Source organism: Silurus aristotelis, assembly GCF_946808225.1.
Source record: "Silurus aristotelis genome assembly, chromosome: 2".
In the NCBI taxonomy this organism is placed as follows: domain Eukaryota; kingdom Metazoa; phylum Chordata; class Actinopteri; order Siluriformes; family Siluridae; genus Silurus; species Silurus aristotelis.
In genome coordinates this window covers 4,518,830-4,545,051 of record NC_139575.1, presented here as the reverse complement: position 1 = coordinate 4,545,051, position 26,222 = coordinate 4,518,830, and the positions used below count along the sequence as shown (strand labels likewise).

At 39.6% G+C, this 26,222-nt stretch overlaps 1 protein-coding gene across 3 annotated transcripts in view; it reads left to right on the top strand.

Moving 5' to 3' along the window:
• The window catches only part of col7a1 (collagen, type VII, alpha 1), a 134,076-nt gene that overhangs the window by 68,753 nt on the left and 39,101 nt on the right, over nucleotides 1-26,222 (top strand). For all 3 annotated transcript variants that reach the window (XR_014536885.1, XM_083562324.1, XM_083562325.1), the window contains exons 35-76: nucleotides 1,249-1,284; nucleotides 1,388-1,441; nucleotides 1,646-1,714; nucleotides 1,924-2,037; nucleotides 2,960-2,986; nucleotides 3,086-3,139; nucleotides 3,622-3,693; nucleotides 4,827-4,886; nucleotides 5,176-5,211; nucleotides 5,298-5,342; nucleotides 7,299-7,334; nucleotides 7,509-7,553; nucleotides 7,639-7,674; nucleotides 7,761-7,793; nucleotides 7,880-7,912; nucleotides 8,535-8,606; nucleotides 8,733-8,792; nucleotides 10,363-10,398; nucleotides 10,487-10,567; nucleotides 10,735-10,770; nucleotides 11,949-11,993; nucleotides 12,082-12,153; nucleotides 12,676-12,720; nucleotides 12,817-12,852; nucleotides 13,347-13,388; nucleotides 13,514-13,594; nucleotides 13,686-13,721; nucleotides 14,725-14,760; nucleotides 14,876-14,956; nucleotides 18,400-18,435; nucleotides 18,562-18,633; nucleotides 18,883-18,927; nucleotides 19,707-19,742; nucleotides 19,831-19,866; nucleotides 23,438-23,542; nucleotides 23,680-23,745; nucleotides 24,357-24,392; nucleotides 24,480-24,515; nucleotides 24,630-24,677; nucleotides 24,993-25,028; nucleotides 25,106-25,219; nucleotides 25,803-26,012. Coding sequence is in view for 2 of the 3 variants with exons in the window: in XM_083562324.1 (XP_083418450.1) it covers nucleotides 1,249-1,284; nucleotides 1,388-1,441; nucleotides 1,646-1,714; nucleotides 1,924-2,037; nucleotides 2,960-2,986; nucleotides 3,086-3,139; nucleotides 3,622-3,693; nucleotides 4,827-4,886; nucleotides 5,176-5,211; nucleotides 5,298-5,342; nucleotides 7,299-7,334; nucleotides 7,509-7,553; nucleotides 7,639-7,674; nucleotides 7,761-7,793; nucleotides 7,880-7,912; nucleotides 8,535-8,606; nucleotides 8,733-8,792; nucleotides 10,363-10,398; nucleotides 10,487-10,567; nucleotides 10,735-10,770; nucleotides 11,949-11,993; nucleotides 12,082-12,153; nucleotides 12,676-12,720; nucleotides 12,817-12,852; nucleotides 13,347-13,388; nucleotides 13,514-13,594; nucleotides 13,686-13,721; nucleotides 14,725-14,760; nucleotides 14,876-14,956; nucleotides 18,400-18,435; nucleotides 18,562-18,633; nucleotides 18,883-18,927; nucleotides 19,707-19,742; nucleotides 19,831-19,866; nucleotides 23,438-23,542; nucleotides 23,680-23,745; nucleotides 24,357-24,392; nucleotides 24,480-24,515; nucleotides 24,630-24,677; nucleotides 24,993-25,028; nucleotides 25,106-25,219; nucleotides 25,803-26,012 (2,385 nt within the window). In the remaining variant the exon portion in view is untranslated. The remainder of the gene's footprint in view (nucleotides 1-1,248; nucleotides 1,285-1,387; nucleotides 1,442-1,645; nucleotides 1,715-1,923; nucleotides 2,038-2,959; nucleotides 2,987-3,085; nucleotides 3,140-3,621; nucleotides 3,694-4,826; nucleotides 4,887-5,175; nucleotides 5,212-5,297; nucleotides 5,343-7,298; nucleotides 7,335-7,508; nucleotides 7,554-7,638; nucleotides 7,675-7,760; nucleotides 7,794-7,879; nucleotides 7,913-8,534; nucleotides 8,607-8,732; nucleotides 8,793-10,362; nucleotides 10,399-10,486; nucleotides 10,568-10,734; nucleotides 10,771-11,948; nucleotides 11,994-12,081; nucleotides 12,154-12,675; nucleotides 12,721-12,816; nucleotides 12,853-13,346; nucleotides 13,389-13,513; nucleotides 13,595-13,685; nucleotides 13,722-14,724; nucleotides 14,761-14,875; nucleotides 14,957-18,399; nucleotides 18,436-18,561; nucleotides 18,634-18,882; nucleotides 18,928-19,706; nucleotides 19,743-19,830; nucleotides 19,867-23,437; nucleotides 23,543-23,679; nucleotides 23,746-24,356; nucleotides 24,393-24,479; nucleotides 24,516-24,629; nucleotides 24,678-24,992; nucleotides 25,029-25,105; nucleotides 25,220-25,802; nucleotides 26,013-26,222) is intronic.

The window sequence follows — 26,222 nt, the reverse complement described above, 5'->3', positions numbered from 1 at the left end:
ATGACTCTATGTTTGCACCTCTTACTGTATCTTTGTCTGTCTCTCTTTTTCTCTGTCGGTCTTTCTGTCTGTCTGTCTGTCTGTCTGTCTGTCTGTCTGTCTGTCTGTCTGTCTGTGTCTGAATGCCAGTTTGTCTCTTTTTTGTGTATTTGTCTTTCTTTATTTTTTTCCACACATCTCTGTATAGTAGTTTGTTTGTTTTTCAGTCTGTCTGCTTCTCTTTCTGTTTGTCTGCCTGTCGCTTTTTCTGTATATTATTCAGTCTCTCTTTTTAAAGATCTCTTTTCCTGCATGTCAGTCTGTCTTTCAGGTTTGTCTTGTATTATCTTGTCCCTATATTTGCATCTCTTACTGTATGTGTGCATGTCCCACTGTCTGTATGTATCTGTGTCTCTTTGTCTATATGCATGTTAATCTGACTCTTTCTCTCTATTGTTGCCTGGTCATTTTGTCTCTCGTTCTGCATATCTCTCTTTCTGTGTGAGTCTGTCTACCTGTCTCTCTCTCTCTCTCTCTCTCTCTCTCTCTCTCTCTCTCTCTCTCTCTCTCTCTGCATAACTTTAAGTCTATTTTTTTTTTATATCTCTCATTCTGCCAGTTTGTCTTCTCTGCATATCTGATTGTCTCCTTTTTGCAGTATGTCCATCTTCTTTTTGTACTGCACATCAGTCAGTCTCTCTATTTAAAATATTTTTTCTTCATGTCCGTCTGTCTCTCTTTCTGCATATTTTTCAGTCTCTCTTTATAAAGATCTCTTTTTCTTTGTGTAATTTCTTTGTCTCTTTTTTGTCTAATTTTTTTTTGCCTCTTCTTGCATATCTGTCTGTCTTTACTCCTTCATATCTCCTTCTGTATGTCTGTTTATCAGGCTCAAAAAAGAGATATAAAAAACAAAAAGACAGATAGATCTTTAAATAGATCTTTGATAGATAAACATGCAGGCGGATAGACACATAGAGAGAAACAGATATGCAGACAGAAAAACAGACAAAAAAACAAAGAGATGTAGAAATCAAGTCAGTTAGACAAACAAAGAGACAGTTTTTTTTTACTTTTTTTTTTTATTACGTCATTCATTTATTTATTTATTTGTTTGTTTGCACCTTGACTTTTTACCCTGTGTTTGTTGGGAAAATAGTCATATTTGTTTTTAACTGTCGTCGAGATGTTTTTAAAAAATCTTTCTTTAATAAATTATATATATTTTGTAAAGAAATGACTTTTAATTGTATGTTTCCTTAATTATAGGGTGTGCAGGGATTACCTGGAGTCAGAGGAGATCCTGTGAGCACACACACACACACACACACACACACACACACACACACACACACACACACAGGTATTAATATGTTTTTGGTTATTTAATATGTTTTCTTGTTAATAGGGCGAGCCTGGTAGTGCTGGTTTGTCCGGCTCAAAGGGACAGAAAGGTGATCGGGTAAGAGCTTCTTCAGTGTTCAGGATGTGTGTATTTGTTTACACAGGAACATTAAATGCTTTATGTGTGTGCCAGTCACTGGTATTTGAATATCACCCTGGTTTAATGAGAGAAAGCCTCGGCCTATAATGGCATGCTGGCAGCGCAGAGCCGGGTGCGGAGCCGTGTTTCTGTCAGACTCAAGAGAAATGTGTTTTATTACAGGGTGAGCCTGGATCTGCCACCGGAGTCGTACCAGGACGTAAAGGAGAGCCAGGTCTATCTGGGCTACCTGTAAGCAGCTCACACACTCAACACTGGCGATGGGAGATATGACAAAAAGATATTGATCATGATACATCACAAAATACCTATCGTGCTGTAAAAATGCCTTTATGAATCTTTTTATGATGTTTTATTTCATATTAATCGTCTCTAAATAACATGCATAGACACATAGACATCTTATTTTTTTTGAGAACACTTTGTTTTCTTGTTTGCAGGGTACTCCAGGAAGACCGGGCATAGACGGGGCAAAGGGAGAATCGGGAGTTCCTGGGGTGCCGGGGAAAGATGGCCGCCCTGGAATAGCGGGAACGACCGGGCTCTCGATAAAGGTGAACTCGTAGTAGAGTCGTTAAAGAGAGAGTGGCGTGAGCGCAAAACAAATGTTTCTATACATTCATTTATTGTTTATTTTTTCAAACTAAAAGTCATAGGTGAAGAATAAATATTAGACTCATTTAGTTTGAGTAATTGGTGTATACAATTTATGTCATTATTATATTATTTAGCTGTGTGTGTGTGTGTGTGTGTGTGTGTGTGTGTGTGTGTGTGTGTGTGTGTGTGCGTGTGCGTGTATATTTCGAGGATGGAATTAACCATTAAAAACAGCATTAAAATTAAAAGGTTAATCGACAGTAAAAAAATTTAAATGCCATATTATTTCTGTTTTCTTCAATTCTATATATATATACACCATCTTTGGATGTGGTAGCATGAAATTTTCCCTTCACTTGAAGCCGGAGACCCAAATCTGTTTCAGCATGCCAATGCCCCTGTGCACAAAGCCACCTCAATGATGTGTTTTATGTTTCCCAATATGAATAATAACAGCCTAATATAAGTGATAACTGTTAAATAAAGTCAAGTAATATGTTTAAAATTATAATTTTTTTTAAGTGCACTTGGAAAGTATTCAGACCTCCTTCACCCTCCGGTCCATATGTAAAAAGTTTGTTGCGTCATACCCAAAAAGACTTGAGGCTGTAATTGCTGCCAAAGTGGCTTCAACTAATGTTTACGTTTACATTGGGCTTTCCACAGCACGGGTGCTGAGGGGGCGCTGTCCGTTCAGCACCGGTCTTTTTTAAAAAATTATTATTAGATTACTTGTTTTAGTGAATTTATATTTAAACATGTATTTAATCATATTTATTGTTTGTTTATTTATTGAGTCATTATGTAACAATTATTTTCTCTCTCTCTCTCTCTCTCTCTCTCTCTATCTCTCTCTCTCTCTCTCTCTTTCTCTCATAGGGTGAAAAAGGAAGTCGTGGCGAACCAGTGAGTAATAAAAATTTTAATTATAACAGTATTGTGGAAATGTTTAACCCTGAGCACTTCTTGTTAACTGAGACATGTGTCCTGTGTGCTGATAAACAGGGCATTCCTGGAGGGGGCAGTGGGCCAGCAATTAGAGGAGAAAAGGGAGAACCAGTAAGGCTTTCATTTTCAAATTCATTCATTATCATGTGCGTGTGTGTGGGTGTATATATGTGTGTGTGTGTGTGTGTGTGTGTGTGTGTGTGTGTGTGTGTGTGTGTGTGTGTGTGTGTGTGTGTGTGTGTGTGTGTTTTTAAAGTAATTTCATAATCAATCCTAATAAAGAGTCATGGCATGCGGTTCTCCCACTCAATGAAATGGGAATCTAAATGTTTTTTTTTTTTTTTATGATTTTTATGCGACAGTAATAAACTATAGCAGCAGTGTCAACTCAGAGTTAAGGAGAGCGTCCAGAGTTCTCCTGGTGTTTTCTTGGGGTTTTCCTGCATGCTTGAATATTTGGTCTCTGATTGGTCACATCACAGCCAATCAGCTTGTCTCATTCAGGCCTATTACAATACAGAAGAGTTTGTGTTAAGTGGCATTGTGTATTCTAGATGGAGTGTTTAATTAGAGGAATGTGTGTATTTCTGTAGGGACGTCTTGGACTTACAGGTCCTCAAGGCCCTACTGGATTGACTGGACAGAAGGGAGCCAAAGGAGACTCTGTAAGTTTGTGTATATTTACTGCTCATGTGCTGAGTGTATATTTTAAATGCTGTCAGTGTAATTCAATGAATACAGTAACAGCAGCTCTGATGGTAGGCTACAGGGACTGTAGGGACATGAATGCACTCATTCTAACGTAGTTCTTAGTAACAACTTATAGATGAAAAGAAACATGATGATAGAATGCGCTTAAGAAATAGTCTATCTTCAAAATAATAAAAGTTATAGCGCATCCACTAATATGTAAATAAATCGTTTTTTACCGATGCAAATATGTTAAAAATGATGCATTGCGATACAAATGTCCACTTGTATCCGAATCACTTTTTTAAATACGTACCTTATGTATGCCAATGCACAGATATGGATCGTTGAATCTTTCTATCCCAATAAAACTGTTACAGGATTATTATTTTATTCAGTTTTGCACCCTTCATTATATTTCTTTTTGTGAAAGAGAAACATTTTGAGTGTGTGTGTGTGTGTGTGTGTGTGTTCTTTTTTTTGCATTTGTATCCCACTACAGTAAAACCCCGTTGGACGAGCATAATTCGTTCTTGAAAATTGCTCGTATGTCCATTTGCTCGTACGTTCGAACAAATTTTCCCCGTAAGAATGAATATAAAAGTGTTCCGAGATCTCATCCGATCGCTTATTTCTGCACTTAAAAAGTATTTGTAGCCTATTTTAACAAACAAATACACCGCAAATGACCGTGATGTAAACATAATTTAACACTTACTCATGTGGTAGTGGTTGATCGCGAGTGTGAGACGCACACATCACGCTCTTAAACTTTATGGTTTCCATGGTAATTCTATTTACTTTTGTTTTTACAGCACCATCACTGATTGTCTTGGGAGACATTTTTCAAGATTTCTAGTGAAATAAAAATGTTTTTGTTTTCGCTGCACTGAACAACGAGAGCGACCGAGCGACACGTCATCAACTAAGTGACTGATGCTTTTGCTCGTGCCTTCGAAATTTGCTCGTGAATTAGGGTAAACGTTTGCGAGCAAGGTTGCTCGTATCTCCGTTTGCTCGTACTATTAGTTGCTCGTACAACAGGGTTTTACTGTATTGGGAATGTGATGTTTGTGTATTGTTATATGTATTAATCTTTGTATTTCAGGGAGAGAGCGTTAAGGGCAGTCCAGGAACCCCAGGAGCAGCAGGAGAGCCGGGCGACCGGGTTTGTCAGCACACACACACACACACACACACACACACACACACACACACACACACACACACACACACTAACCTATTGCACATCAATTTTCTTACTTCTTACTTAGCAGTCGAACTAATTATTATATCAATTAGTTGTTGCAGCTCAAATTAAAACATAGAGACTGTTAGAATGATGCACTGTGTTTTAAAATAATAAAACACTTAATAAAAAACCTGGTTTATTCTTGTTTATGTTGATGTGTGTGTGTGTGTGTGTGTGTGTGTGTGTGTGTGTGTGTGTGTCTTAGGGTCCAAGAGGTCCTCCTGGTGAAATTGGAAGCAAGGTTATTAAACATTTTCAATTTTATTTAACTAATGTTTTATGCTACATTTTTTTTAAAAACCTCGTAATCCTCATTCTCTTGCGTAGGGAGACCGTGGACAGGCTGGAGAGCCCGGCTCACAGGGTGACAGGGTGAGTGAGTGTGTCTTATGCAGTATATACAGGAGGTTTTAAGGAAATAAGGTAATAATTATAATTACTCTTGACATTTTAACACTGTAATTAATGACATGGCGACACTTCAGATCTGGACGATTCTTCCCTTTCGTTCTTATTTTCTATATATTTTATATTGTAGTATTTATTTTTTACGTATACAGTGAAACCTCGGTTCACGAACGGCCTATAGTGTGTATGTATGTTTTGTTATACGAACAAAAATATCTGTTACATTTTGTCTCGTTATACATATGAGGCTTTGTTATACGAACGTATATATATATATTTTTTTTTTTGTTTGTTTTTTTTTTGTTGTTATATGTTCTCAAATATTACAAACCCGATTCCAAAAAAGTTGGGACACTGTACAAATTGTGAATAAAAAAGGAATGCAATAATTTACAAATCTCATAAATGTATATTTTATTCACAATGGAATATGGATAACACATATAATTGTTGAAAGTGAGACATTTTGAAATGTAATGCCAAATATTAGCTCATTTTGGATTTCATGAGAGCTACACATTCCAAAAAAGTTGGGACAGGTAGCAATAAGAGGCCGGAAAAGTTAAATGTACATATAAGGAACAACTGGAGGACCAATTTGCAACTTATTAGGTCAATTGGCAACATGATTGGGTATAAAAAAAGAAGATGGGCAGAGGATCACCAATTCCCCCAATGCAGCGGTGAAAGATAGTGTAGCAATATCAGAAAGGAGTTTCTCAGAGAAAAATTGCAAAGAGTTTGAAGTTCTCATCATCTACAGTGCATAATATCATCCACAGATTCAAAAAATTTTGCGTAAGGGTCAAGGCCAGAAAGCCCATACTGGATGCCCGTGATCTTCAGACCCTTAGACGGCACTGCATCACATACAGGAATGCTACTGTAATGGAAATCACAACATGGGATCAGGCCATTCGCCGTCGCCGACTAAAACTCTATAGGTCAAAAAAGAAGCCATATCTAAACATGATCCAGAAGCGCAGGCGGACTGTGGACTGTGGCAAAGTGGAAAACTGTTCTGTGGTCAGACGAATCAAAATTTAAAGTTATTTTTGGAAAACTCGGACGCCATGTCATCCGGACTAAGGAGATAAGGACAAGGCAAGTTATTATCAGCGCTCAGTTCAGAAGCCTGCATCTCTGATGGTATGGGGTTGCATGAGTGCGTGTGGCATGGGCAGCTTACACATCTGGAAAGGCACCATCAATGCTGAAAGGTATATCCAAGTTCTAGAACAACAAATGCTCCCCTTCAGACGTCGTCTCTTTCAGGGAAGACCTTGCATTTTCCAACATGAAAATGCCAGACCACATACTGCATCAATTACAACATCATGGCTGTGTAGAAGAAGGATCCGGGTACTGAAATGGCCAGCCTGCAGCCCAGATCTTTCACCCAGAGAAAACATTTGGCACATTATAAAAAGGAAGATGCGACAAAGAAGACCCAAGACGGTTGAGCAACTAGAAGCCTGTATTAGACAAGAATGGGACAACATTCCTATTCCTAAACTTGAGCAACTTGTCTCCTCCGTCCCCAGATGTTTGCAGACTGTTATAAAAAGAAGAGGGGACGCCACACAGTGGTACACATGGCCTTGTCCCAACTTTTCTGAGATGTGTTGATGCCATGAAATTTAAAATCAACTTATTTTTCCCTTAGAAATATACATTTTCCCAGTTTAAACATTTGATATGTTGTATTCTGAATAAAATATTGAAATTTGAAACTCCCACATCATTGCATTCTGTTTTCATTCACAATTTGTACAGTGTTCCAACTTTTTTGGAATCGGGTTTGTAGTTAAAAGACAATAAATGCACGTGTAGTCTTTTCAAGATCTAAAAGGATTTAAAAAAAAAAAGCTTCACTTCTGAAAGTAATTTAATTTTAAAGAACCTGTTTGGTTTTTTCAGGGTGAAAGAGGACCACCTGGTCCACCAGGGGATAAGGTGTGTATCACTTATACATATTTTCCTCTGTATTTGTATTGTAAAATAATTCCAGATGTACATATAACGTGTGTGTGTGTGTGTGTGTGTGTGTGTGTGTGTGTGTGTGTGTGTGTGTGTGTGTGTGTGTGTGTGTGTGTGTGTGTGTGTGTGTGTGTCTTGTCTATGGTTTAGGGTGATGTTGGTAGACCAGGGCTCATGGGACCACAAGGCCCTCGGGTTCGTATTCAGAGAGTTAGTGATTTATTTCATTTGAAGGATGTGTGTGTGTGTGAGAGCAGTTTGTGAAATTGTGTCTTTTCAGGGTTTGTCAGGGGCGAATGGTCTTCCGGGGGAAAAGGTAAGGATTTTTTCTTTTATTTAAAATTTTTTTTGAGGAATGCGGCGTAGAGTGTGTGTTCATCTTTCCTGTGTGTTTGTGTGTAGGGAGCTGATGGAGCAAAAGGAGAACCGGGTGGTGTGAGTTAAAACCTGACATTATGACATGACATTAAATTTCGCTCGTTCGGCACAAAGTGATAATATTGACTCTTTTTTTAATCCAGGGCGCAGGTTCACTTGGAAAGAAAGGAGAGCAGGTAAGAGAAGTGGTTGTTTCCACACACATGACAGATTATTGCACCACTCTTGGGGCCCTTGAGCAAGGCTCTTCTAACCCTCAGTGCTCCAAGGGTGTTGATTTTTATGACTGTAAGATCTGTGAATACCATCAAACAGATATTATAGGGGAAGGTGGTATCTTAGTGCTTAAAGCATTGAAGATCTTTAGATCTGAAGTTCATGTGATTTAAACCCCAGCTCCACCAATCTGCCACTCCTGGGCCCCTGAGCAAGGCCCTTAACCCCAGGTGCTCAGTTGTATGAATGAGTTAACTATCTGGATAAGAGCATCTGCCAAATGACACAAATGTAAATGATATGTCTCAATTAAATATTTCCTGGTTTGTCTTCTTGTCCAAGTTCATGTTTAGTAGTTGTATTTACATCGCAAATACAAAATAATATTACAATATAATTAAACAAAAAATAATAATAAATTGAGCAAACATCCACCACCACCCCCCTGTTTATATTGTAACCAAATCCATTTCTAATATTTTTCATTGGTTATGAGGGCCATGTTTTCTTACATAGTTTTTTCTCTGATGTCTGATCCACCAGTTTTGTTGTTAGTATCGTTACTTTCTGTTTATCTTTCAGGGTCAGAAAGGAGCTCCAGGTCCTGAGGGTCCTCTAGGTGAAAAGGGAGACATGGGGCAGAAAGGAGATAGGGTATGTTTTGTGATCTTGTAGATGCTACTAATAAATTACCACATTGTCTTTAATTATTCTATTTTAATCTCTCTCTCTCTCTCTCTCTCTCTCTCTCTCTCTCTCTTTTTTTTTTTTCCTTGTCAGGGTCTTCCTGGAGTAGGACTACCTGGTCTGCTTGGACCTAAAGGGGAACCGGGTGATCGGGTCAGTATACTAAATTCAGTTCAGTTTTATTTGCATCGGTCTTTTTGAACAATGTCACTAAGTAGCATTACCAAAATGCATCGGTGGATCCAAAGGTTGTGAGTTCTAATCCCAGCTGACTATAGCTGACTGTATAACAGTATGAATGAGAAAAATGCAAGATGCTCTGGATAAGAGCGTCTGCCAAAATGCTTTAAAAAATCTAAATGTAAATGGGTCAGTGTTTAAGGCTCTGGGTTACTGATCAATAGGTTGGAGGTTCAAGGCCCAGTATCAATAAGTTGCCACTCTTTGGCAATTAAGCTAGGCCCTTAACCCTCTGTGCTCAAGGGGGCACTATTTCATGTCTGATCGTGCTCTGACTTGAGATTCCTAACGTTGCTGGGAAATGCGAAGGAAGAATGTCATTGTGCTGTAATGTCTATGTGACAAGTAAAAAAAGCTCCCATTTACATAGATTCAGGACATTTAAATACAACACATACATTTCTGATGCATATACTAATGAATAAGCTTGGAGTGACAATGGTGGAGGATAAAGAAACTCACTCACATCTGATTTATGTCCTAAATAAAGCGGCTGCACTGCAGACTTGCCAAATGAAATAATTTATGGGTAATCTCACCGTCAACATTTCTTGTTGCTCAAACATCAAAAGCTTTTGTTTTTCAACAAGTTTATTTGCTTATATAACAAATTCAATGAATTTAGTAATAATGAAAATAAATATCAGTCAGCGCTCGAGAAACAGTTCTCTGATACCACCGAGTGTCTAATACCACACAGCTGTTAAACTCTCTGACCCTCACAATATCTGACCCAGTGGTTAAGGGAAGGTTGGGGGTTGAAGTCCCGGTATGCCGCTGTTGGGGCCCCTAATCGTGGCCCTTAACCGTCTGTACTCCATGGGAGCTGTTTTATGTACAAGTGACAAGTATAAAAGCCCTTTTCACCTGTCTTTCCACAATACAGTTAACTCTTTGTGATCTGGTGTTTGGAGATGTGGGCGAGTGCACTCTGCACAACCACTTCCAGACGCTACATCATCTTTCACCTGGAGAAATCTCTCCACCCCAAGTGTTCCTCATCCATTATTCCTGCTTTTCTCATGAAAATAAACACGAGAGAGAGACGTCCTGCAGCTTAGTAACTATTTCAGTTACAGAGGAAAAAAGAGCAAAACGAAATAAGTGAACGCACGCCTTTTGTTTGTGTTTATTTATTTATTTGGGTTTTACAAGCCCAGGAATTTCTTGTAAAAATATTTATGACATTTATCAGACACACTTGCACAGAAATAAACAGATTTTTGGAATCTGCTGTGCCTGAGTGCAGATGAATTTGATTTCCTCTCAGACTCCCACTGGCTGTTTCTCATTGCAGTCTTTTGCACTAGTCTCAGAGGGGTCTCTGGTCAAGCATGCTTAAAAATATTGGTGCATTTGCCATTACTCTTAGGTTGAAAAAAATCAAGAAAGTCTCTGGATGGTCCACACTACAGAAGCATGCATTCAAATGTCTTTGTCCTATTTTGATTAATGATTCATAAATGTTATTGCACTCCAACAGGGGCTTCCTGGACTTGCTGGACGATTTGGTGCAAAGGTTTGGACCATTTCCTTTGTAAACCATATAAACAGTATTGACACCTTTGTAGTTTCATGCACTGATTATATGCTCTGTGGTGCTGCAGGGAAACCAGGGTGAATCAGGAGAGCGAGGAGAGGCGGGCAATCCCGGGCCTGCAGGTCCGGCTGGACCCAAAGGGAAAGATGTGAGAGACTGTCAACTATTTTATAACCATTATAAAACCATTTTATTTATTTAATTATATATATATATATATATATAAAATGTTTGTATATATGTTTTGATGCCCTGGATTTCTAGTTTTTTATTTATTTATTTGCTTGTTTGTTTGTTTGATTGTTTGAAATTTAGGGCCTAAAAGGTGACAGAGGAGAAGACGGAATTCCGGTAAAATTAATTACTTAAATCTGTGTGCATATATACTGGCTTGCATAAGTATTTACCCCCCTGGAACATTTCAGCGTTTTTTCGTGTTACAAAGATGGTTTCAGACAGTGCAGTTTGGGCAGGTTTTAATGTAAAGTAGGCAAACAAATACCAATTCATCATATAACATTCGAGAACATGGTCCAGTAAGAGTATTCATGATAAACCGTATAATCTAAAATATGTGAGTGCAAATAGGGCTAGACTTACAGACAGTGGAACATAAGAGAGAAGAGTGTTGCATAATGGGAGAACAGTTCAATAGCGAGTATATATATCAGATGTACATGTATGTGAACAAATGTAGATTCAGAACTTCAGACAACAATACAAAATGTCCAACACCTGATACATTGCAGCAGATTCGCTTTCAGACTAATGAGGGTTGTAAAGGGTGAGGCTTAATGGATAAATAATGAGTGATGTGACCCAGACATGTGAAGGTACAGTGGCCATCTCCATACCAATCTGTCCTCTACATCTGCCTTTTTTCAACCCAACCACCTGCACGTCTTCCCTCACCACATCCATTAACCTATAACCTATAAACATCCAAGAAACCTACCTGGCTTTACTCCTGTTCTCTCTCCTGGTGGCTTCGGCATTCTTCTACAGATATACCCCAATGTCTATCCTCTGCACATGAACAAACCATCTCAATCACAACTTTAACCTTATCTCCAAAGTGCCCTACCTGTACGCTCTCTTTAATAAACTGTTCATCCTCATCACTGATCTCAGCATCTTCAATTCTGCCACCTCCAGCTCTCCACCTGCACTCTTTTCTTCACTTCTCTAGCACCCTCTCCATTACTTTTTTTACAGTTGACCTCAAGTCCAGAGCTTTAATTCCCTTCAAAAGTAACATATTATGCAGGACGCCACCATTTCCAACATAAAAGATAAAACTGAGAGTTCTACTCTTCAGGATTTCTCTGGCAGGTTTTTATGAACAATTAGAAAAACTGAGCGACCGATTTCCTGATACAAACTCACAAATTCAACCAAAGACGGTTAATGAATTTTTAATGGCAAACATGCCACATCATATCTTTAGAATACTATTTCACAATATATTTTTCTATAGACAGATTGATGAGGTTAAAAGTGAATAAATGTTTCCTGTGGTGTGCTCTCAGGGGGAAGCCGGCTTGTCCGGGAAGCCAGGAGAACGTGGACTCAGGGTGAGTCTAATTTTTCCACGCATCCGGGAACATGTTATATCAGTAAAAATTTCTGACCTCGGGCGTTTTTTTTTTCTTTTCTTTCCAGGGTGTTCCAGGACTCCAAGGCCAACCTGGAGAAAAGGGGGACATGGGTGATCCTGGAGAGCATGGACGAAATGTAAGGCGAAAGCTCATGATCATCATCTGCTTTCAGAGTTCAAAGTTTCCGAGTCTAAAGTTGATTATAAGTTATAATTTTAGATTATATATATATCAAGTATCATATAAAGTAGAATGAAAATTATGATACCAAAAAAGACAATGTTAACTGCCTACTGCATCTATTACAATAGCATGACTTCATTGTAGATGAGACGACATAGTAGAAGAGTTTGAGAACACTTTTTATGTAATGAAATGAAAAATACAACAAAGAACACCCAGAACTGTTAAACAGCTCGAATCCTGTATCAGACACATATGGTACAGCATTTTGCTCACAGCAGAACGACAACTGGTCTCCGCAGTTACCAAATGTATATGGACAGAAGACATATTGCTACACAACTTTTTAAAATGTGTTACAGCCATCAAATTCAAAATTTTTATCAAATTTGATACTTTACATTTAAATTTTACATATTTTACACAGTGTCCCAACTTTATTGTAATTGGGGTTTTATAATATTTACATCTATAGGGTTCTCCAGGTCCCATTGGACCACGAGGACAAAAGGGAGATCAGGTAAGAAATCACACACACTTTTTATAATCTTTGTAAATCCCGTTACACAAATACAATGCACAAACACCACACGTCACTATGTACTTTTTATTTTAGGGAATCCAAGGTCCCCCAGGACCCCCTGGAGATGCGGTGAGCCCACTTTTTTTTTTATACAAAACGATGTACATTTTGAAGACTTTGTTATAGAATAGTGCTCAATAGTGGGGTTTAGTTATTGTGGAAAAAAAAGACTATCTAATTTTTCTATTTAATTTATCCAGAGTCTAAATAATGTGTGTGATATTCACTAAGGTCAATAGACAAAGTATATGACAAAAAAAAAACACATGGTATTTTTTTTCCCCTCCAGAAAATTGTAAACCAATATTCAGAAAGCAGACAAAAAAAATAATGTTAATGATAATAATTATTATAATTATATATATATATAGTTATAATTTTAAATCATAGAATAAATAATTATATTAATAATAAGTAATGTATTAAGTAATTGATTGGTTGGTTGATTAATTAAATGAATTACCTTTTATAGCCATTTATTTGTCCTCTTTAGGGACTGTTTTTTTTTTTTTTTTGTATATGTTCAGCTCATTTATCTGATTATTTTTTTTTTTGTATTTCAGGGAGATGGGGTTACTTTTCACAAAGGAGACAAAGGAGACAAGGCACGGTATCTTATCCGTGTTAACGTGCACATTTCCCTGCACTCACTCACATGGATTTTCCTTTTTTTAAGACAGCACTGTGTTCATTTCCAAACGCTGTTAATGCTGTCTGTGTACTGATACAGGGTGAGTCTGGTGACCCTGGGGAACATGGAAGTAAAGGTCTACAGGGAGAAGCAGGAACACCGGGCACACCAGGATTACGGGTAAAAACAGCACTAGGTTCACTCTGTTTATTCGATTTTTCTTTATGGTGAACGCCTCATTTGTTTGACACAAAATATCTTGTTATTTCAGGGAGCTGAGGGTCAGCGTGGACCAGTAGGAGCCAGAGTAAGTCAATTATTGTTCCACTCAATGTTTTTATTTTTCTAATCAGACAACAAAAATCCAAAAAAGTAGGCTTTTTTTTTTTTTTATAAGGTTTCTACCGACATATGGACAAAATATTTGTGGATACCATATGATTTGTATGTGCTTTTTAGAATAACCTCCAGTCTTCTGGGAAGACTTTCTCCTAGATTCTGGAGTGTGCTTATATTGTGCAAATGTACAGCATGTAACATGTGTGTGTGTGTGTGTGTGTGTGTGTGTGTGTGTGTGTGTGTGTGTGTGTATATAGACATATGTACAGTAAGTACATATGCCAGGTACATACATACACCAAGAGCAGATTGTGTAATATTATTATTATTGTTTTAATATTATTTAGCTTTTTTTTTTTTTTTTTAATTAGTTAAGCTAAAGGTTACCCAAAAAATGTTAATGCTCATTTGAAGACATTTTGTTCTTTTCAAAAGCATAGATATGTTTCCTTTTTTTTTTTTTTAAGGAATCTTACCAATTATCTTACAGATCATTGGACTTGTTTTTAGTGTTTCCCAGTTGTGTTTGAACTGCACCCAAGAGAATATTGAGGAACTGCCATTGTCACGCATCATCACTGTGTTGAGACGTTTCCTTAAAAAGATGCACCCGTGTTGTAATCGCACGAGCAAACGGGACACGATCATGAAATTCCCTTTGCGCAGCACTCACGCTATCACCACTCTTATAAAAGCTTTTACAGTGCACGCGTTTGCGCACCAGCGCACTACTCCACCATAACTAATGGCAGTGGTTTGAAATGAGGTCAACACAGGACCAGAACACAGGACTGAGCAGGACACTGGAGCTGTTACTTTCTCATAACACATATTAAACATGTCCACTCCTGAACATCCTGTGCACAGAAAGCGAACGATGTAACGTTACTCTGAAAACCTGCATCCACATGAATGTAGTAGATTAGGAAACGATGAATCAAGCATTAACCACATCTCGTATTGTTCTGTAGGGAGATCCAGGAGAAAGAGGAAGTCCAGGAGAGAAGGTAAGATTTTTTAAATGTAAAGAAATATTTAGGGTTGTTTGCATGAAAACTTTGCATGAAAAATGTGTAACTTGTGTGTGTGTGTGTGTGTGTGTGTGTGTGTGTACACACACAGGGAGAAAGAGGAGCTGCTGGATTGGATGGACGTTCTGGTCAGGATGGGAAACCTGGGCCACCTGGATCACCTGGTTTAAGGGTCAGAATACAAAAATAAATCAAGATTGCATCTTTTATTTCTAATTCGTCTGCAGCATGGAGGATTGTTTAATGATACAGTGATACAGGAGACATATTTGCACATTCTCTGATTCACCTGGAGAGAAAAGGATGCAAGATTTCAAAGAATAAGACAAATGCCAGGGTTTAATGTAGGAATTTATTGTTAGGGTGGACCCTGAGTATGTAGTGGGGAACCGGTAGCTCAGTGGCTCTGGGTTGTTAATCGGAAGGTAATGTGCACGTGACAAGTATAAAGCACTTTTATTGTGCATTAGGATAATTGACAACTTCTTTATGAAAACATGCAGCTTTTAAATCTGCAAATAAATGTAATGCAGAAAGGGGTTTTGGTGTGACATTAATCATAAACACGTAGAAGTTTATTATTCTTCATTAGGAAGCAGATGATGAGCTGATTGTTTGAACATGGCAAGAGTCAAAACGTCCAGGGGGATGGTTTGGGAGTCAAAATGAGCCACAGGAGAGCATGTGATCTAAAGCCCAGAGACAGACTTAAGATGTTTGAAAGTTTGAAGTTTTTTTTATTGAAGCCTAAAACAATGAGAAAAGAGAAACAATATTAAGAATCTACAAAAATACCAAAAGTTGAAATTCAAAAAGTCTTCTCAAAAACAAACAAACTAAAAAAACAGGAGTCACAGGGAACCATCACTTACATTACGTTTACATTTATGGCATTTGGCATAAATCCTTATCCGGAGCGACTTACAACGTGCCTCGAGGTCTGGTTCATTAGGACACTGAGTAAAAATACCACTAGTCTATAACTCTGTTTGGAGAAAAATAAATAGTAAGGAAATTTGCTAATGTAAAGTCTGTATTGAAGACTGCTAGAGGCTCAGCTTCTCAAGTGAAAATGTGTTCAATCACCGAGGTTGGAGAACAGAGACGAGTCTAGAAACTAACCTTCAATGTATCCTGAGAGATTGTCATGGAGAGGTTGAGGATGGGGGAAGTAGAGGCACAGTGGTGTAGGACGGAGGGATCAGTGGTACAGTGGTAGAGGATGGATGAATTATGGTGCAGTGGTAGAGGATGGAGGGATCAGTGGTACAGTGGTAGAGGATGGAGGAAGCATGGTGCAGTGGTAGAGGATGGAGGAAGCATGGTGCAGTGGTAGAGGATGGAGGAAGCATGGTGCAGTGGTAGAGGATGGAGGAAGCATGGTGCAGTGGTAGAGGATGGAGGAAGCATGGTGCAGTGGTAGAGGATGGAGGAAGCATGGGGCAGTGGTAGAGGATGGAGGGATCAGTGGTACAGTGGTAGAGGACGGAGGGATCAGTGGTACAGTGGTAGAGGATGGAGTAATCAGTGGTACAGTGGTAGAGGATGGAGGAAGCATGGTGCAGTGGTAGAGGATGGAGGAAGCATGGTGCAGTGGTAGAGGATGGAGGAAGCATGGTGCAGTGGTAGAGGATGGAGGAAGCATGGTGCAGTGGTAGAGGATGGAGGAAGCATGGTGCAGTGGTAGAGGATGGAGGAAGCATGGGGCAGTGGTAGAGGATGGAGGAAGCATGGGGCAGTGGTAGAGGATGGAGGAAGCATGGTGCAATGGTAGAGGATGGAGTAATCAGTGGTGCAGTGATAGAGGATGGAGGAAGCACGGTGCAGTGGTAGAGGATGGAGGAAGCATGGTGCAGTGGTAGAGGATGGAGGAAGCATGGTGCAGTGGTAGAGGATGAAGGAAGCATGGTGCAGTGGTAGAGGATGGAGGAAGCATGGTGCAGTGGTAAAGGATGGAGGAAGCATGGTGCAGTGGTAGAGGATGGAGTGATCAGTGGTGCAGTGGTAGAGGATGGAGTGATCAGTGGTGCAGTGGTAGAGGTTGAGTGATTAGTGGTGCAGTGGTAGAGGATGGAGGAAGCATGGTGCAATGGTAGAGGATGGAGTAATCAGTGGTGCAGTGATAGAGGATGGAGGAAGCACGGTGCAGTGGTAGAGGATGGAGGAAGCACGGTGCAGTGGTAGAGGATGGAGGAAGCATGGTGCAGTGGTAGAGGATGAAGGAAGCATGGTGCAGTGGTAGAGGATGGAGGAAGCATGGTGCAGTGGTAAAGGATGGAGGAAGCATGGTGCAGTGGTAGAGGATGGAGTGATCAGTGGTGCAGTGGTAGAGGATGGAGTGATCAGTGGTGCAGTGGTAGAGGTTGAGTGATTAGTGGTGCAGTGGTAGAGGATGGAGAAAGCATGGTGCAGTGGTAGAGGATGGAGGAAGCATGGTGCAGTGGTAGAGGATGGAGGAAGCATGGTGCAGTGGTAGAGGATGGAGTGATCAGTGGTGCAGTGGTAGAGGATGGAGGGATCGGTGGTGCAGTGGTAGAGGATGGAGTGATCAGTGGTGCAGTGGTAGAGGATTAAGGGATCAAGGAGTGGATATGGTGTGTGGGTGAGAATTAAGTGCGTCTGTGACTCGTCCACTAAAAATGAAGCTGTTGTTGTTTTGCCATTTTTATCACTGGAATTCTCGGCTATCAACATAAATCCATAGTTTTTCCGGCTTTCGGTCTGCTGACATTACAAGAGCGACCTCTAGGGGCGAATTGCTATCTCCGCGTGTATAGTTTTTATTTAGAGTTTATTAATTATAGATTTATATTTATTAATTCATACATTCAAATGTATTTCCTTTAGAAAATTTTCATGATTAAGTATTGTTTGTTTTTTTTTTATAATAAACTTTAGTACTATTTTATATGGAGTCTTATGTTTGTTTGTTTTGTATTTTTTATCCTGTATCGGTTATTGGCAAGTACGGTTCATCCTAGCTATCGGTAAAATTGGTCGACCTCCAGTTGTTAACATAGTATAATTATTTGTTAGATTCACTCACCAACTATATGCATAAGTAAATCAATATTTTGATTCCAAAAGCAATGATTATGAAAAAAGTCATTATAATAGTAATCGTGCTCTTTTAATAGGCGATATATTTATTAAAAAGTAATACTCATTTTCTGTACAGTGCAGAAATTAAACTAGCATTAGGAGGCAAAATAAATACATTTAAAATCATTATAAAATCTCTATAATAATACTGGTAGTCACTCCGGCCCATGTCGTTTTCAGTTAGAGACCGAACCGGTCTGTGAGACAAAATTATGTGGCCTCACAGAAAAAAGTTTAGGGACATAACGCAAACCACCAGTGTTGAATGCTCTAAACTCACACCTTCTAGGCAGACAGAAGGGAGTATTTAGACAGATTATTGTATAATAGGAAATAATTGTTGTGTAAGAGTGTAAACTAAGTGATTGTTGATATGTACAGTATTCTGAGATGAATAGACACTTAACACCTCTAATTTAACATGCACACAACAGAGTTTTATTCCTGATTGTATTCTTAGTCTACGTCCAAATAACCCTGTAGATTCAACTATGATGTCTACATTTTTTACAGGGTGATCCTGGGAAAACGGGAGACCCTGGTAGAGATGTGAGTATTTTTGTCTTTCAGTTGACCACTAGGTGGAGACGATGTCTTCCTATTTTTCTTTTCCTGCCAAACATAAATTCAAAAGTGCAAGAATGTGTAGTTTTTCTTTTTTATTCTTTTCTTTAGGGCTTAGCAGGACTTCGAGGACCTCAGGGGCCTCCAGGACCTGTAGGACCTCCAGGGGCTGCAGGCACAAACGTTAGAGATGACACATTCTCTCTCTCTCTCTCTCACACACACACACACACACACACACACACACACCTGCTCAGATTAAAAGATCTATACGCATGCAAACACACAGAGATACGCGCTTTAATATCGTTATCGTGCCTGTACAGGATCTGCACATAGAGATATTATAAATGCAGATCTGCAGTGCAGTAAAATGTGTGTGCAACCAGACATTTATTCACTGACAGTAACACTTTTTTGGGTTGGTTTCAGGGAAAACCAGGAGAGGACGGAAAAGCTGGATCTACAGGAAAACCTGTAAGTGTTGACATTTGGACACATTTGGAGCTTTAATCCTGAACAATTCATCATAGACAGACAGACAGACAGACAGACAGACAGACAGACAGACAGACAGACTGACTGACTGACTGACTGACTGACTGACTGAGACAGACAGGCTGACTGACTGAGACAGACAGACAGACAGACAGACAGACAGACTGACTGACTGACTGACTGAGACAGACAGGCTGACTGACTGAGACAGACAGGCTGACTGACTGAGACAGACAGGCTGACTGACTGACTGACTGACAGACAGACAGACAGACAGGGACATATGAAATGTATATGTGTGGGCAAAGAGGCAGTATGAGGTGGTGGTGTTCTGCATGTGAGTCTCTGGTCCTTGGTGTTCTCCTGGTTAAAGGCCTGAATTACCAATAAGAAGAAACTCCTCCTCATCGTCTCTGTGTTGGCCTTCAGGGAGAGGAAATGTTTCCCTGACATCAACCAATGGTTCTATGGAAGACAAAATCTTTCACAAAATTGCTAATCATTTTCAGTCCACCAGACTTTTTTAACGTCGAACACGGATACCAAATTATTTTAATGATCTCGATCAGCACTTTTAACTGAGCTTCTGTATTTATATTTTATTTAAAGCATCAAATATTATAAAGACTTTGTAGTCAATTTGGAGCTTGAATAGGAATAAGAATTCATTATGAGTTTTAAATGGTAGCAAATTTTATCTTTTAATGGGATTATGTATGTACTTTAATGATTTCCCTTTGTGGAAAAAAAAAATCTAGGGTGAAGATGGCGTCCCTGGTGAAGATGGCAGAAAGGTAAAAAAAGAGAAAAAACTTTAAGTTCAAAGTGCAGTGAAGTTTAAAGCTTTGACAGATTGTGTTTTGTCTCTGATTAATTGCACAGGGTGAAAAAGGAGATTCAGGACCTCCAGGAAGAAATGTAAGACAGTTATAATACATTTGTCTTTCAGTCCTTTTCATTTTATCCCGCAACATATTATAATGTATTGACAAGAACCAAGTTTTGATTTGACGCACTGTACCCCAGACACGAAGCAAAAGCAGCTTTACACAGATAATGCGGTAAGAAAGAATGAATAATGAACAAGCAGGTGCCGACTATTGTGAAGGAAAAACTCCCCGAGATGGCAAAAGGAAGAAACCTTGAGAGGAACCAAACTCAAGAAGGAACATCATTCTCAACTGGGTTCCACCGAATGTCCATTTATTACAGATGAACGATGTAGTCCTGAGTCAGTGTAGCAGACTGTTGACATTAACTACAGTACAAATCCAAATCCTCAAAGCTCCTGTTCTAAATCCGTAATTTCATGGATCTCCAGGGCTTTGATGAGAAAACAATCGAAAAAAACCACCATCCAAAGGCAGGGCTGGACGAAGTGGGCAGATTAGAGAAGAGTAGAGGAGAGGGGCAGGGACAGTGGTCAATGGGACCTCAGGAGCATGTTTAACTCAAACCGAGAGAGAGAGAGAGAGAGAGAGAGAGAGAGAGAGAGAGAGAGAGAGAGAGAGAGAGAGAGAGAATATGGATTATTATGTGTATTTATTGTTGTATGAAAGTTAAGGATACTCTGCAGTTGGGACTCCAGCAAGACTCGCTATGGCAGCGGAACTAAATAGAAGAACCAGAAGGTAACACAGACATGAGGGATCTCTGGGATAAGAGACCTAAAATAGTGCAGATGGATAGAAGATGTAACTGTGATGAAGCACAGTTTGTGTCTGAGTGTGACAGAGAGAAGAACCAGAAGTTGAAGTTCTTAGAAGGAACGTTATTGAAGCGTCAGAAGATTCTGAAATATGATGTGTGCTCTATGGGAAGGGCCATAAACATTTTTTAAAGCTTAATTCTTATTTCTAAGATCGTGCACACCATCCATTAGGGATTGTAAGATTCACATATTCGCAAAGGTTCATCGACATGAAAGTTAAAGAAGTGATGCATCGATTTAAAAACATGTGCATCAGATGCAAATTGGTATTTGTGTCCAAGTGCAGCATTTTTTACATTTTTGCATCAGTAAAAAATGATTTATTTATATACTATTAGTAGTAGATGCGATAGACTTATTATTTAGAAAGTGACCAATAATTTGTGACCAATATTTGCTATATAGATACATTTTTTTGTTTGCTAAACTGTTTCTCGAGCACATCCTCTCAGCACCTCTGCTGCTAAGTGAATATGACGTTATCACAACACTACGGAGACCAAAGCGTATCCTGAGAGTCCCATCTTCTTCTTCTTCTTCTTCATTCGGCTGCGGATCATCCGTGTCCACACCCCCCTGTCCTCTACATCTGCCTCTTTAAAACCAACTACCTGCGTGTCTTCACTCACCACATCCATAAACTTCCTACTTGATATTCCTCTTTTCCTCCTTCCTGGTGGCTCCATCCTCAGCAGTCTCCTACCGATATACCCCAAGTGCCTCCTCTGCACATGTCCAAACCATCTCAATCTCACCTCCCTCACCTTGTCTCCAAAATGTCCTACATGTGCTTCCCGTTTAATAAAATAGTTTCTAAATCAGTCCATCTTCATCACTCTTTATGAACATCTTAACATCTTCAGCTCTGCTACCTCCAGCTCCACCTCCTGTCTTTTACTCAATGCCACTGTCTCTAATCCATACAACATCTCAGGTCTCACCACAGTCCTATAAACTTTCCCTTTCACTCTCACAGATACTCTTCTTTCACAAATCACTCCTGCTATCACTCTTCTCCACGCACTCCACCCTGCCTGCACTCTTTTCTTCACTTCTCTAACACACTCTCCATTACTCTGCACTGTTGACCCCAGGTACCTGAAATCCTCCACCTTCTCCACCTCTTCTCCCTGCAACCGCACCCCTCCACTGCCCTCCCTCTCATTCACACACATGTACTCTGTCTTACTCCTACTGACTTTCATTCCCCTTCTCTCCAGCGTGTACCTTCACCTCTCCAGGCTCTTCTCAACCTGCTCCCTACTCTCACCACAAGTCAATCTGCAAACATCATAGTCCATGAAAACTCCTGTCTGACCTCGTCCTTCAAACTGTCCATCATCACTGCAAACAGGAAAGAGCTCAGGCTCGATCCTTGATGCAGCCCAACCACCACCTTGAACCAGTCTGTTGTTCTTACTGCACACTTCACTGCTGTCACACTGTCCTCATGCATGTCCTGCACCACCCTCACTTACTTCTCTGACACACCTGACTTCCTCATACAATACCACAACTCCTCTCTCCACCCTGTCGTACGCTTTCTCTAAATCCACACACACACAATGCAACTGCTTTTGTTCCCACTCTATGCTTCTCCATCAACATTCTCAAAGCAAATAATGCATCTATGGTGCTCTTCCTCAGCAAGAAACCATACTGTAGCTTTCACCACATCCCTCTTTACCTGCTGTTGCAGCTCCTTGTACTCCTGCCTACTTTTCTCATCACTCTGTCAATTCTGTTTCTTCAACCTCTTTCTCCTTATGCTCTCCTGTACTTCCTCATTCCATCACCACGTCTCTTTGTCTTCCTTTCTATTTTCAGATGTCACACCAAGCACCTTTCTATCTCTCTTCCTTATCACTCCTGCAGTAGTTTCCCAATCATCCAGCACCTCTTCACCACCACCGAGCCCCTGTCTGACCTCTTGCCTGAACCTCACACTACACTCTTCCTCCTTCAGCTTCCACCATCTTATTCTTCTTTCAGTCCTCACTCTCCTCCTCTTCTTCTTCACCTCCAAAACCATCCTACAGACCACCATGCTGTCTATCTACACTGTCACTCAGGACATTCAGCAAAAGCAACCGGATCTGTGGCGTCTTCGTCTTGAAACTTTTTACCACCTCATATCTGAGGTCTTTCATTAATTCTTAACCCCCTAAACAAAGCCTTCCATTCCCACATGTCCAGTTTCTCTAAGAAATCTATCCTTGATCTACTGTATGCATTACCACAGTTTGTTCACAGACAGCTTCTTGGAGTTCATAGCTCACATTTTGACCTATAGGAAATCTCTTACAAAGTTCCATTGTGAGCGATCAAATGTGGATTGATGAGTAAAAATAGTCAATTCTATTTATTCCTACATGGTCTGAATCCTATCTGCCATCTAACATAAAAAAACCCTCTTTCTTTATCTTTTGTTGGTTGGTCATGAGACAGCTATAGATGATTAAGTAAAGATGGTATAGTACAGATGTGTAGTAAATGAAGCCTCGTTAGTGTTATTAATGGGTTATCAGGCTGCACTGTAGCATCGCAAATGTCTCCACGTCATTTATTTCTTTTATTGACTCGTAATGAGTTTGCCTTCACGCCTCAGAGGGTAGTTTTTGTGTGGTTTAAAATGTCACGTGCATTTACACAGATGTAAAAATGCCTCGGTGTAGCAATTGTTCAAACTGTAATCTAATTAATATCATTCAATTTACATTAAATTCGCATTTATGCCTGTTATTTAAAGAAATGGTTTGTTCTTCCTTTTTCTCTCAGGGTCAGGATGGGATCAAAGGGGATCGGGGCATTGCAGGGCCCACTGGCCCCTCTGGTCCTGCTGGATCACCAGGGGTTCCTGGAAACATTGGACCTCCAGGACAGGTGTGTGTATGTGTGCAATTGTGCAATTGTGAGGGCAGAGGTTTTATCAAAATGCAGGTGTTTTCAGGTTTATTCTTAATGTTTCACTGGGTCTATGTTGTGACTCTCTCTCTCAAACAATTTTCATGATTTCACAGGTGATATATGTTAAAGGAGCTGATATATCACCTATCCCTGGACCTCGAGGACCACCAGGACCACCTGTGAGTTACACCAGTTTACTAACCGGTTGCTTGTAAACACACTTTGATATCATTTACCTGGTTGTTTGATATGATTTTTTTAATTTATGTCTTGTTAAAAAATCTCATTGTTGAAACACTCAACTTCTAAATTACACTCTAAAGTATTGGGACACCAGTCCAGTTCCAGCCAAACGTGGTTTCGTCTCTAAAATGTTGCGTAGGACATCTTTGGAAACAGTAGCATTAAAATATTCCTTTGACTCGAACTAGGAGACCCAAACCCGTTCCAGCATGATGGTGCCCCTGTGCACAAAGCCAGCTCCATGAAGATCTTCTTTATATGGGTTGAAGTGAAAAATCTCCTGCTAAAGAGCTCAACGTTATTGAACACAATGCTGAATGAGCATAAAATCTCCATAAGCACACTGATAATAAGAGCAAATGGGGACTAAATGGGGAATGAAATGTAAAAAAAATAATTATAATAAATCGCTCTTGATAAGTGTGTGGGCCAAATTGCACAGGTGTATTAAAACTCCATCTTATAATATGTTATTAATGTTATTAACAATGAAAAAAAAAAAATCTACCAAAAAGATTTTTGTCCAAGTAATATCTTTGTCTTTTAGGGACAACCTGGCATTCCAGGAGATGCAGGTACCAGGGTGAGTGGAGTCTCAGTTTCATTTGCAAGAGCCTTTCATTTCCATGTTTCACTGTGAAAAAAATCTTCACTAAATGATATTTTCTAGGGTGAAAGAGGACCACAAGGAACAAAAGGAGAACATGTATGTGCTTTAACATATGGACAAATATCTGTTCTTCACGTTTTTTTTGTATATTGTAAATTGCGTACGATCTTAAGACATTTTTCATATATTTTTGATAAAAAATTTTATCAGGGAGATCCAGGAGAAGATGGTTCACCTGGAAAACCAGGGACTTCAGTGGTAAGTGTTGTGTTGTGTGATATCATGAAGTCAATATCAGTAATATTGAGCACCAGAAATTCAGGATGTTTAGTGGAGCCAGTGTCTGTATGAGGTGTTTAGATGCATCTGTAATCAGATAAAACCGGAAGTGGCCGGGTTTATGTTTGCCAAATTAGGTCCATTAGAAGTCCGTTTTAAATGCAATTCTATTTCTTTCATATATTCTATCTAGAACAATAATTCTAAATGTAAATCTAGGGTTAGGGTTTGCTTGTTGAACACAAACTTGTACACCGCGAGAAAACAAACGTATATTTTCCTTTTCTGTTTCAGGATGTGAAGAGAGCACTTTCTGACTTTGGCATCGAGGTACTCCGAGGTGTAACACTGAACACGACATGTGAGTTTTAACCGAGCAGGTGTGAGACATTCTCGTTTGTCTACAGATCAGAGATCTACAGATGGTGATGGAAAAGAAAGATGTTCTGATCAAGGAAACAGATAAAGGAGCCAAAGGGGATAAAGGAGATTCAGGACCCCAAGGCCCACCTGGTGCAGATGTAAGTTAGTGAGATTGTGTGTGTGTATGTATGTGGGGGTTGATATATATATATATATATATATATATATATATATATATATATATGATTTTGGGATGTAGTAATAGTAACTCCACTGTCATCATCGTCATGAAGGGGAGATTCCAAAGCATGACATCATCAGTACTCACACAGGTGTACACATTAGCATTGATGCTCATTCTCCATGACTCTCCATTCAGAAGCTGATTCTTAATCACACCCCCTCTGAACAATGCTGTTCATTTAAAAAAAAAAAAAAAAAAAAGGGATGTGCTGGTTGTCTGATTGCTGTAACGTGAGAGGAACTAAACCCTACAGGATGTGTTGTTAGAGGAGAATAAACTATTGATTAGCTTCTCATAACAATATACACTGTGAGGATCAACTAAATCACACTTTATATTATCCAACCACTGAGTGTTTCTCGTCTGGTTTGTTAACGCTGCATGTGTCCTGGTGTCATTTCAAAGCAATTCAAGTAAGTATGCGAAATATCAGCATAGAGCTGCTTCAGACGGTGCAAACATTTATTTTCTAATTCTGTTTTCCTGAACTCCTGAAGGGTGCTCGAGGGTTTCCGGGAGAGCGAGGACAAAAGGGTGATCATGGTCAAAAGGGAGAGACGGGCCCTCAGGGCCCAACAGGTCGAGCAATTGGAGAAAGAGGACCAGAGGGTCCTCCTGGACAAGCAGGTGAGCCTGGAAAACCTGGCATACCTGGAGTTCCAGGTCGAGCTGGTGAACTTGGAGAGTCTGGCAAATCAGGAGATAAGGTAGGCTCTTATTTACTCGACCTTTCAAGCTTTTTCTTTAACTTATCTGATCTGAGTAGTACTTTAAACACCAGTCTTTGGTGTATTAGCTCGTAGCTGCTAAGGTGCATCATGAGAGGACAGTAAAGCTCATTTGAAACAAACCGGTATCTACTAGAGATGGTAAGATTCACTGATGTGCATCGGCATAAAAGTTATGGATGTGATGCA